The 11,855-nt window shown below is 34.9% G+C and overlaps 1 protein-coding gene across 1 annotated transcript in view; it reads left to right on the forward strand.

Moving 5' to 3' along the window:
* LOC149945634 (ATP-binding cassette sub-family C member 3-like) overlaps positions 1 to 10,391 on the forward strand; it is a 105,447-nt gene extending 95,056 nt beyond the window's left edge. Inside the window, exons 11-15 of the mRNA XM_090176644.1 lie at positions 1,404 to 1,505; positions 1,647 to 1,793; positions 2,111 to 2,436; positions 8,247 to 8,441; positions 9,941 to 10,391. Coding sequence (XP_090032770.1) covers positions 1,404 to 1,505; positions 1,647 to 1,793; positions 2,111 to 2,436; positions 8,247 to 8,441; positions 9,941 to 10,052 — 882 coding nt within the window. The 3' untranslated portion in view covers positions 10,053 to 10,391. The remainder of the gene's footprint in view (positions 1 to 1,403; positions 1,506 to 1,646; positions 1,794 to 2,110; positions 2,437 to 8,246; positions 8,442 to 9,940) is intronic.
* Positions 10,392 to 11,855: the final 1,464 nt, after the last annotated feature.

An 11,855-nucleotide genomic window follows, 5' to 3' on the forward strand; every position in this document is an offset into this window, starting at 1 on the left:
CTAAAAAAAATAAAATTGTACATGATAAATTGACGATAACAACTTTAAAACTGCTTAAAAGACTTTCGATAAAGCTGTTATTGAATAAATGTTAACAACAATAGCTAGTTGTATACTTGTCAGTGGTTCGGTGGTAAAGCATTTTCTTGTCAAGCAGAACGGCCCGGGTTTGAAACCTGGGCGGCGCATTCGTTTTTAATCAACAGAGAAGACGCTACATATCTTCGATGCAAAAATTTAAATCGAACACGAAATTTCGTTCTATATAAATAAACACCGAAATTTAATTCTCTATTAATTAGTAATATACACTTCCGATAAATCTGAAAGTCTAATTTCCGAAGAAGCGTAGTTAGTGTCGGTGGTTCTGTGGTAGAACGTCCGCCTGTCATACAGGAGGTTTTGGGTTCAGATCCCGCCCGATACGATCGGAAATTGACACTAAGACGAATATCGTGAACAATTGGTGGAAACCCTGCCATTGGATGTTGAGAGGTTGCCATAACACTCAGCACTCAATCCATCCCAAAAGTCAAGAATAAGAAGAAGTTGGAGAAAAAACGCGCATACATACAAAACACCACAAACACAACCGTCATAACACAAACTCAACATTCCCACCCAACACATAAACATTACAGAAAAATATCCAATCAAACTGAGTTAAAACTGTCGCGACGGTGAGCATTAACGAAAAGCAACAACCAAACTCAACGCAATCGCAAATTTATCCGTTAACGCTTACCGTCACACGGTGGTTTTGCCAACCTTTAAACTGATAAAACGGTTATTCGACTGCGTACGCAGTGAGCCAAGAAACTGCGTACGCAGTGATTACCCTTTGCCCCGAAAATGCGAACGCGTTCGCAGGCCTGACATACAGACCCACAGACAGACCGACAGACACGGTGGTTGTATAACCCCTACCAAAATCTGGAAAATACCATGCAAGGAGGTATGATGCCATGTCCCAAAAATCTACATTAAAATTTAGTGCTTCATCAGCAACATACCCAGTTATTCATAACAGTTCTGTAAATGTGCTACAATTAGTTCTTTCCACAATAATTTATTAGTATGTGGTTGACTGGACCAGAGTTCCTGAGTAAATAACAATGGAATTGTCAAGTAACATGAAATTGTTTTATAAAGTTAAAAAAACGATATATATTTTAATACAAGATTAGGTAAATTAAGAAAATATTTAGAAACAGTAGTTAATTTATTTTTAACCGAACATTAAAATAAAAACAAGAGACAGAATTAAAGGAAGTAAGAACGAGAATTGATGATAAATTTCCAGAAATGTTTAGAAAACGTTCATAAAAAACGTTTATTTGATATGAAATGCCTTTTTTGTATTTTTATCTTCGATAAGTTAATTTCGATATTTTTACATACAGTCTCTGGCAACATTTACTGTAGCCTGCATAAATTGGACTGATTTGGACACATCTATGATTTCTGTGGAGCGTATTCTGGAATACGGAAAATTAAAATCAGAGGTAAATTTAAAAAAAATTCCGTGACTTTAAATACAGATTTAATACAATGTGACAAGGGTCGCTTATTTGGTAGATGCCGCTTTCATTGTATTTTGATAGCCTTGGACAAAATGAAAGACTTAGAGTGTTCCTTTCTTACAGGCTTTCTGGATTAAGAATGAGGACAAAATTTCACTTTCATGGCCAGACAAAGGAGAAATATCATTTCGCAACTACTCAACGCGTTACCGGCCAGGATCAGACATCATCTTAAATAACATTTCGTTCACCATCAAACCAAATGAGAAGGTTGTTACGTACTCTAATTTTTAAATTTTGATTTACACATCCAATTTAACAATAATTTATGTTTGGTATATCCTGTAGTCACTGGTCAATGGCAATTTGGATGACAGTTTATTTAAAATATATTTTGAAAATCATTAAATTTTCTTTGACCGCGTCCAAAATCACTAATAAAATCCGATAAATACAATTTCAAAAACAAGAAATTCTTTAAAGGAAGAATGTCCAAAGGCTCTTAACAGTTCAAGACGACTTTTATTTGAGAAATTCCTTAAGATCGAGGGTACAGGGAACTGTATTTTATGGTTTATACCTTACAGGTCGGCATTGTTGGTCGTACTGGAGCTGGGAAGTCGTCTGTCACACTGGCACTTTTCCGATTAATCGAAGCAGTCAGTGGCCAAATTGTGATTGACGGCGTGGACATCTCCGAACTGGGCTTGTTCGATTTGCGTTCCAGGCTGACGATCATCCCGCAAGACCCGATTCTCTTCTCTGGAACTCTGCGATTCAACTTGGACCCTCTCGAGAAGCACGCGGACCAAGAGATTTGGCTCGCTTTGGAACGAGCTCATTTGAAATCAACGGTCCAAAGTTTCGGTGGTGGCTTGAACTTCGAAATTGCAGAGAGTGGACAGAATCTCAGGTACCAGTATTCAACAGTACCACTCCTGAAACTAAGCTGACCTGGCCCGTTGGTAAAACATGTTTTGGGTGCCTATCATTATATTTCTATATCCATGGAATCTTTTAATCAATTTAATCCGAAATATGGTTTTGGATTAAGTTTAGGGAGAAGGGACCCGTGAAAAACATGTATATGAGTTTACTGAAATTCTTTACGTGAACCATCCGAGGTAGCTAAGGTCCAGGGCTTCCACATTTGATATATAAAATTTCACTCTTGCAATAATCACATCAAATGAAAAATCCCCTTTTACCCGTTTTTTACTTAGAAAATCCCATTTTTTATCTACCGCTATATTGTGGAACTTTTAATACTAATTAATATAGATATTCAGTTTCATTCTGAAAATACTTCCAAATATAAAGTGTTATTTAAAACAAAATTACTCACATTGGAATAATTTTGCAAAAATATATTATCAAAACTCAAATGGATATTTAGATCGTGACTCTCATTACTAAGAACGTATTAAAAATATTTTTTACATCTATGATTCATAACATATTCATGGACTTAATACACATTTATAGTAGACTAAAAAATTAAATGTTACCTGAATAGCTAAAAATTCCCTTTCTTCCCGTGCAAAGAACACTTTTCCCTCATTTTACCTCGCGATAGGCCGTTTTCCCTGCCTTTTCCCGTTTTCCATCTTGAAATACATTATTCCCTTTTAGCGTTTAGGAAGATTGAAAAATCCTAACGTCAATACGTTTGAGAAAATAGCTACAATTAACAAATGTTGTTTCTTCTCGAGATCGCCTTTTTCGATGAAAAACTAAATCCACCCAAACACCATTCGGTTAAAAATCGCAAGTTCCTTTAAACAAAAACGTCACATCCTATATTACTCTAGGCCATAAAAGTAGTGAAATCAAATAAAGGGCAAGATCTGTAATTATATTCCCATAAAGGTCATAAACTGGACTTATTTATTGACAAGTGATGTGCTCTGAAGTAATATGCTAGACCTTGCGCGTCCTCAGTGTTTTACTGAGTTAAAATCCTTTGTACAACCATAAAACATTTCAAAGAGAATGGCTAATATTAGAATCGCATTGTATCAAATATATTGTTTTGATCGAAATATATTATCTACATTGTTTAAATTTACTCTTTTACCTTAAAACCATAATTAAATAAAGCAGACAAGTTGTTGACTGCAGTAATTACGTCACTGCAGTTAACAACTTGTCTGCTTTCAGTACTTTGCCAGTTTCAATAGTCGCACCACCACCTATCGATAATGTACAGAAATGTTCGAATACCACTAGTACGGACAGTTTCAGTAATTTTATCGAGTGTTTTTATTTTGTCTTGGTTGGCCAAGGTGGTACTTTGAGCGAGACAAGAATTAAACACGTGCCAACGTTTATTTCACTGCCAAGTTATGTTGACTCTGATTATTGAAACTCGTTTACTATGCTTTTAAGGTAAAAGAGTAAATCTAAACAGAATAGATAATATATTTCGATCTAAACAATATATGCCCCTATAAATAAAATAAACAAGCTGGGTCACGTTTTGCGAGAACGAAAGAAAACTTTAAAGCCGTGAGGTTGAAATGGTCCCGTGATTAGGTAATGCTGCCATCTATATCGTTTTTAAGAACTAATTCTTGATATTTATGCTTGCCTTTCGTCCGCTTCGTTGTAAATTTTATGATTTGTTCACTCTTTATACATTCTTAAGAAAACGTTTTATCTTATATTGACCTTTTTCTTTAATTAACTTTTTAAATTATTTAACTGATATTGTATTATTAGAATCGTTACAGCTAAGCTAAGAAAACTTGTCTCGGCCATCTAGCCGAAAATACGTTCTAGCGCATGAGCGAGAGATAGCATTTTCAGCCAATAGTGTGTTTCTTTCTTTCCCAGAATGCTTTGCCAACATCTCAAGAACCGTTGAAAATTTTGAAACCAATTTATTTAACGGTGTATTTGATACGATGCGATTCTAATATTAGCCATTCTCTTTGAAATATTTTCGGTTGTACAAAGGTTTTTAACTCAGTAAAACACTTAGGACGCGCAAGGTCTAGCATATTACTTCAGATCACATCACTTGTCGATAAATAAGTCCAGTTTATGACGTTTATGGGAATATAATTACAGATCTTGCCCGTTATTTGATTTCACTATTTTTATGGCCTAGAGTAATTTGTTTAAAGGACCTTGCAATTTTTAACAGAGTTGTTTTTGGGTGGATTTCTTGTCTTTTTGTTTATAACAATAGAAGTGAAATTACCTTTAAACGTAAAAAAGCGGAAATAATATTTATAAACAAAATTGGAAAGTGAACTTTCACCTATTTGGAATTTTGTGTATGTCTAGATATTGTTTACTTTAATTTTTTGAAAACGTGACATCATTATGCTCTTTAATTCATTTTTTAATGTTAATAAATAAGCTTGTACGATTGTTATTAAACTTTCCACGTTGCCGGGAGTAGTGGCGTGCTCCTGTAATCCCAAGCGTCTGGGAGGCAGAGTTTGTAGGTGGCCGTGTGAGGACGACCACCAATCCCCCAACGGGTGATCGGACTACATCCGCCACGGGTGTCCCCACGTATCCCCCCGTTGGCGTGGCCGTTACACATATCTCGCCCTGATTAATCTGGTGGACGGGCGAACCGCATTTGTCCCCCCCCCCCGTCCCGCTCACGCCTCAAAATCTTCACCAGGCCCGCGGTCTTCTCAGACCCCCTCAGCCCTTGTATCTTCCTTCCTTGAAAAAAAAAAACTTTACACGTTTTGTACTGTGTTTATTACTCATTGGCATCGTTTTCCGCCCTCTGGCGGCACACTGACCACCCTGACACTGGCGAGACACTTCAAACTCACTGCACTTCTTTCACTTAGAAACAACCTATAAATCAGTAGCATTCGAATGTTTAATCTATTTCCCTAGGGCAAGATCTGTAATTACCTCCCCATAAACGTCATAAACTGGACTTATTTATCGACACGCCCTATGGTCGACAACCCTGACACTCGCAAGACTATTGTTGTTGAACTCAGCGCCCCTTTTTACCTACAATCCACCTATAAATATGTTGCATACATAGTTTCCAAGTAGATCCGTCAAAGCGGGCATTTTAACCTTTCAGACTATTTTTTCGAACACAGCGCCACGTTTTCACCTAGAATCAATCCTCAAACCTTTTGCATCAATTTTTTAAATCGCTGGTCGCTCCGGTTTAGTACTTCTTATGTGTTTATTACTCCATGGTTTCGTTACCGACCCGCTGAACTGTACATTTGTCGCCGTAGCTCAAGAACTATATCAGATATGATAATATAGCAAGTGCTCGGGTAGGTGCTCTACTCTACACCCGGACCTTGCAGAGGGACTACCGTCCCTTTTGATAACGAGCTTCGTTCTTAATGGGTAACGACGTTTCTCTTTAAATTTTTCGATAGATAATTTAATTTATTAAAACAAAAGAGTAAATTTATAACCTTAGCTTATCCGTTTGAGTAAACCGAAGTTAAGGATGATTGTATGTTGCTTACGCATAAACCAACCGCATAAAATTATTGAAAAATTAGGATTAGCAGTAAATAATGGATAACAAATTCCAACCACTTCATGCACTTAGTCATTCATTCGAAATTAATAGTGAAAAATGAATACAAGCTGAATCAGTTTTTTGTTAGACAGATTAAGTCATCCTTCGAAAACGTGTAGGGATAACTTGTAAGAGTGTAGATTGTAGGCACGCGAGAAAAAAAGCATGTGACCACTTTTATGATATTGTCAAGTATGAAGGACAGACACTCGTTGTCGCGTAAACCAAGCTCCAAACGTTTGTAGTGCCGGCTGAAAAAGTCAATTCAAACACCTCAAAATAAACTAAGAATTCTGCAACAGATTCGAAGAAGACTTTTTGAAACATTTCCTCGCGTTGTAGTTACTAATAATTAAGATTTTTCAAAAGCAAAACTTTAGCGTGTACTTATTTTCAATTCTTAATATTATATTATTATTTTCAATATTTTGTGAGCATTGTATTTACCTTTTATATTGTGTCCAGCAATGAAAAACACCTAAAACTAACGTACTAAAAGAATAGATGTTTTTTGAATAAATTTCAAAAGATAAAAAATTTTGCTTTAGTTCTTAAATGTCCTAAATCTATTTAAATCGACTTTCCTCATCTTTCAGCGAATTCATGTGGATATTTATGATACGGATATGTCCATAATTTCATTTTCGATAATTGACGGTAAACTGAAAATATTAGATTGTGAAAAAATACACGTGTACAATCAGATGTTTCTTATTAGGAAACTGTACTTAAACCCTGTTCGAATCGCGGGCGCTTAAATAGTGTAACCAAGTGTGTAATTATTTCTGCTTTGGGAGACGATTCACAGGAATCGAAGTTGAATTGTTACCCGGGACGAGTGGGTGGAAATAAAAAAGTCACTGGAAATGACTTTAAGTAACCAATGGCATTTGAGTATTTCGTAAGGAAGGAGGTTTCTTTTTGTGCGTGATTGGGATTGTTAGCAACGCTAAAAATCGTCCCAACATTTTTATTATCCTTAATACATTCTTAATATAGCTAAGGATGTAATATATTTACTTCTATTGTGTTGAAGATGGCGCTACAGAACAATTGGTGGCTCGTGTTAGTTGGAATGTGTCATCGATTATTAAATATAAACGGGAAAGGTTCCTAGTGTTGAGCAGCATAAGAAGAATATAAAAAAGGTTTTACGGAGTAGTGGCAGCTTGACTATGACCACTATATTTGGTTTGGTTGTCTCTCTTTGGGAGAACATATAATTGACGTTACATTGCTACTGCTCTAAAATAATTTTATTATGTAAAGTATTGCATAAAATTTAAGTTAAGAAACACTTACAAAAAGGTGAATAAAAACTCCTCTTAAATCTAAAACCTTTTCAATATTAGGGCCTTGCTATATCCAAATGTAGACCTACCCTATTTTATCTCTTTAAACTGCACCGGTTAAAGCATTTCGGTTTTAATATTTGTCTCTTTAGACTAACCTACATGTCAGATTTTAGTATGGTTCATACTATCGAGAAATATCTCTAAATATCAAAATCTCCTTTTTTGTAATACATTATCTGCAAAAAAGTGATATTGAGTTACTAAACATGTTGAAAAGACAGCCTTGTACATATTACAAAATTTTTTGATTCAAATAGAAACCGCTATTTTACAATAAAAAAGTTTTTATTACAACACTTAGCTACGGCCGTTTCGCTGCCAATATAAGCGCCGTCATCAGGCTAATTTACAATAATAACAAGATATGAGAGCTCATTAGAGGCAAGTGACAAAGTAAATACAATTAGCGTATAACCTACATACAACACTCAATCAACTCATGTGACGAGGATAATAGACGTGTCAGGATAGAAATCAGCAGCAAAGATTCAACAGATTAGTATATTGTAAGACAACCTCATGCGCAGTTATGTATAAGTCAAAATTTTGTTGTTGAAACGTTTTTGAAATGTTGCGAAGTATAGAATAGATACAATATAAAAATGTGTTTTAAAACTTTTAATTCTAATGCAATTCAAGATGAGGTAGACCGATGGCGCGTAGTTATCGTTTTACTGTTAATCAACGCTGGTTTATTAATAATAATGTAGTTATGTTTTACAATTATTGTTGGCAGTTAGAATAATCCCTCGCTAATGCTCAACCTTACAGCTCAAAATATTATCATCCTATAGATACATTAGTTTGGCATGTAAAATATTTCCTTTTCAATCATTTTAGCGTTGGCCAGCGCCAACTGGTCTGTTTGGCGAGAGCGCTGTTGAGGAACAGCAAAGTGCTCGTTATGGACGAAGCGACGGCTTCGGTGGATCTGGACACTGACGATCTCATCCAAGAAACTGTCCGAAGAGAATTCAAAGCAAGCACTGTCATTACCATCGCTCATCGCCTCAAAACCATCTTGGATTACGACAGGTGGGCATACAGCGGTTCTTAAATTTTTACTTGGCGCAAATACAATAGAAATAATTAGAGGTTTCTATTAAGGCCCGAAATTTCTCTTTCGAATTCTGAAACTTTTATAAATTCGCTACTGACGACGTGAGTGCTTGATATGAAGCAATGTTAATCCTCCCTAAACAGGTTTTTTAAAGTCTGGAATATTTCATAGAAACTTGGTTTGACCATTTTAACTTAAGTTAAATATTTGTAATGAAACTATTCGACCAATTTTTATTCAAGTTTTGGTGGTCTTTTATTAAAATATGCTCTTTCTTGGGTTCGAAAATTTAAAGAGCTTTAACAAGAAACACTTTATTAACAAACTATTTATTTATGTTGAAGTGACTAGCTTTCTCTGATGTGGGGCAGTTCTATATAACTTTATCAAATGGTGAATAATACCAAATAAATGATGTTGCGTAACACATTTTTCACATTTAAACTTTTCAGATTAGAGAAGAGTATAGCTTCTACGAAACTTTAGATTTTAAAGTAAATTCTTTTGAGATTTAAACGGTGTTTTACGTCTCATTGTTAATTTTCGTAAGTCAATTAAATATTTATCTTAAAAGCTTAAATATTATTTCTTAAATATTAATATCAGTTTTTATATTATTTTATTTGACGTTAATGATACTATTTGATTAAGTTTTCATAATATTATAATATTCACAATTTACAGTCTTTGTATGATAAAATTACTCCTTATTGGAATGACACTGAATAATTTTAAAAACCTCCCCATTTCAGTTGGATTTTTAATACAGGCTTATTCAATTGAATGCACCAGTTATTTTTTGAAATAAAAAATATCATTAAATTACTGTATTTTTCATGAACCTTTGTTAACAGTGCTTGATACGTACAAACGTCGCAAAAGAGAAAGAAGAATATTCTAGATTGTCTTCGGAATTGCACAGACTGGGCAAAACTACAAGAGTTAGGAGTCGCGAAATTTTTATTGTATTATTTTTAATATGGGAACGCTTTACATTCAAATAAAAAAAAACGGAAAATATTTTCACGTTTTTCAAACAGTGCTTAAAAACAGCATTGCAAACCAAACAAAGAAAACGTAGTCAACCAACATCAGTGCAGACCTATTAGAAAATGCAGGGTAATTTCAATCCAATTTACTTCATCGCGTATACTATTGGGCATTTTTGTCTATAAAGATACGTCAACCTGGTCCCTTCAGATAGAATGATCCTTTACTCAAAGGCTGAGGTGAGAAGATCATATCGCCACTAAAGGAAAGTATCAAAAGATAACTTCAAGTCAGAAGATCAAAATAGAAGGATGGCATGATTTAGATTACAGAATTTTTACTGAATTGTTCGTTCTCATTTAATTTTTATTTATTTGTGTTTCAGATATGATTGAAAAATAGTAATACTAATTATAATAATTTTATTGCATTTCGTTTGAAATAAAAGAAATAATATTCCATATGATTTGGTTTTAAATTTCAGAGTAATGGTTCTGGAAAATGGAGTAATTGCGGAGTTTGACAAACCTTCGCAACTGCTAGAAGATCGTGACTCGATGTTGTATTCTTTGGCACAAGACGCGGGAGTTGTCTAAATCTCCCTGCAGATAGATATTCCTTATATTCCGATTTCCACAGTATATTCAAATTAAAAAAGATTATTATTAAATCCTAACATGGAAATTCAGAAAATCGATAAACATCATCATTAACAAACCCCGTTTTCCTTATTCAGAAATATAATGTTTCATTAAAATATATCTATAGTATTGTATAACACGTTTATGTATCGCAAATGTTATATCACTACATAAGGTGGAGGCTTGTAAATCCTTAAACTTTATAAAAGTCGATTGAAAACCGATTCAATACAATACAATTTAATAGTGCACACTAATTTTAACTTTCGTACGTCTTTTAAGATAACCCGAGTGTTGGTCGATTTCTATAAATATCTAATCTACTTGAACTTTCTGTAGCTACACAGATAAATCGAGGTAGTCTATTAGGTATAAATTGGTAGGAAACACTACTGAGTTTAGCTATACTGGCTTACGTGGATTATATAATACAATCTATGGCGATAATGCGGCTAACAGGGTGACTGTTTCTGCATGAGTATCATTTTTCGCTTAAAAATAAATTGAATTTTTTTTCATACATTGATTGCATTCTTTTTCTTTTAAATGTATCAATTGATTTTATGTTAATAAATAAATAATTTAATATTTGCAAACAGGGCTATAAGTCACTCATAACTTGGCCCTTAATCAAAATTTGTATATTTTGAAAGAAAGAATAAAAACAGCTTTTATCATCAATTCATCATCTCTCTCAAACAAAAACAAAATTATGCATAATTTAGGACATTTCAAGGTTCAGAATTTTCGTTCTCTTAAATAAAATAATATTTTTAAGGGCGAACACGGGAGAGGACGCAAAAGGTTAAGAGAATTTTTGGGGCCCCAAATTTTAGGGCCGATAGGCAGTTGCTGCAGCCCTAGGACTCCCAGTGAAGCCGGAGATCCTCAATATCATGCGGCTGCCTTGTGCTGCAGCATAATTAGCACAGAGTTGGTTCTCAGAAGTGGGACCTTGTTTTAAGCCAGTAAGCAAACCAGGGGGTGTGCTATTTCTTTAAACCAATTATATCCAACTTGGGATGGATTTATCGTGATATTATTGTTGTTCGAGCTAAGCAGCCACTTGGGAACGACCAAAGAATGTGTCGTCGATGGAATAACGACATGAATTTAAAACGCAATGGTTGCTTTCTCTTAAAAAATACGCCAATTTCAAGGTAAATTTTAAAAACCTTTAAAAAAGATGGCGGCCTTTTTTAAAGACGTTCCGCCAATTTTCCAGAAAGGTAACCGAGAAATTTAGCTTCCTCGCCCAAAATAACCTAGCAAAACTAGATTTGGCATATCTTGGATTGTTTTTTTTATTTTCACCCTGACTATGTGGTAAGTAGGATATGCTAACATCATGGACAGTTTTCCATGTAGAGGTAGATGTGGGGTCGGCACCGGAAGGCCCGGCTTCCTCCCCCCCTGTGGGCGTAAACTAGGTTGTTAAAAATGGGGTCAGTGCTCCTTTAAAGGAATTCCCAGGTACGCTTAGCTATACTCGCGCTTTTCCATTGTTAACGCTGTGACAGATTTTGATTGATTAAGAGTAGGTGTAGTACGGGGAGACTCGGGGAATGCGCCGTGTGACCTCGTAGCTATATGGTTTACGAGTAATAAGCATTTTTGGCGGGAATTGAACAAGTGGAGGGGGTAAATGAAATTTTGGCGGGTAAATCGGCATATTTGTTTATAACAGTTAGGTAACGTCTTGGGGGTTAATCAACAAGTGGTTTTAAGATGGAAATATTAATCAGTTTTATTAGCTGT

The sequence above is a fragment of the Leiobunum rupestre genome, chromosome 5 (assembly GCF_980474605.1).
Source record: "Leiobunum rupestre chromosome 5, qqLeiRupe1.1.hap1, whole genome shotgun sequence".
In the NCBI taxonomy this organism is placed as follows: domain Eukaryota; kingdom Metazoa; phylum Arthropoda; class Arachnida; order Opiliones; family Sclerosomatidae; genus Leiobunum; species Leiobunum rupestre.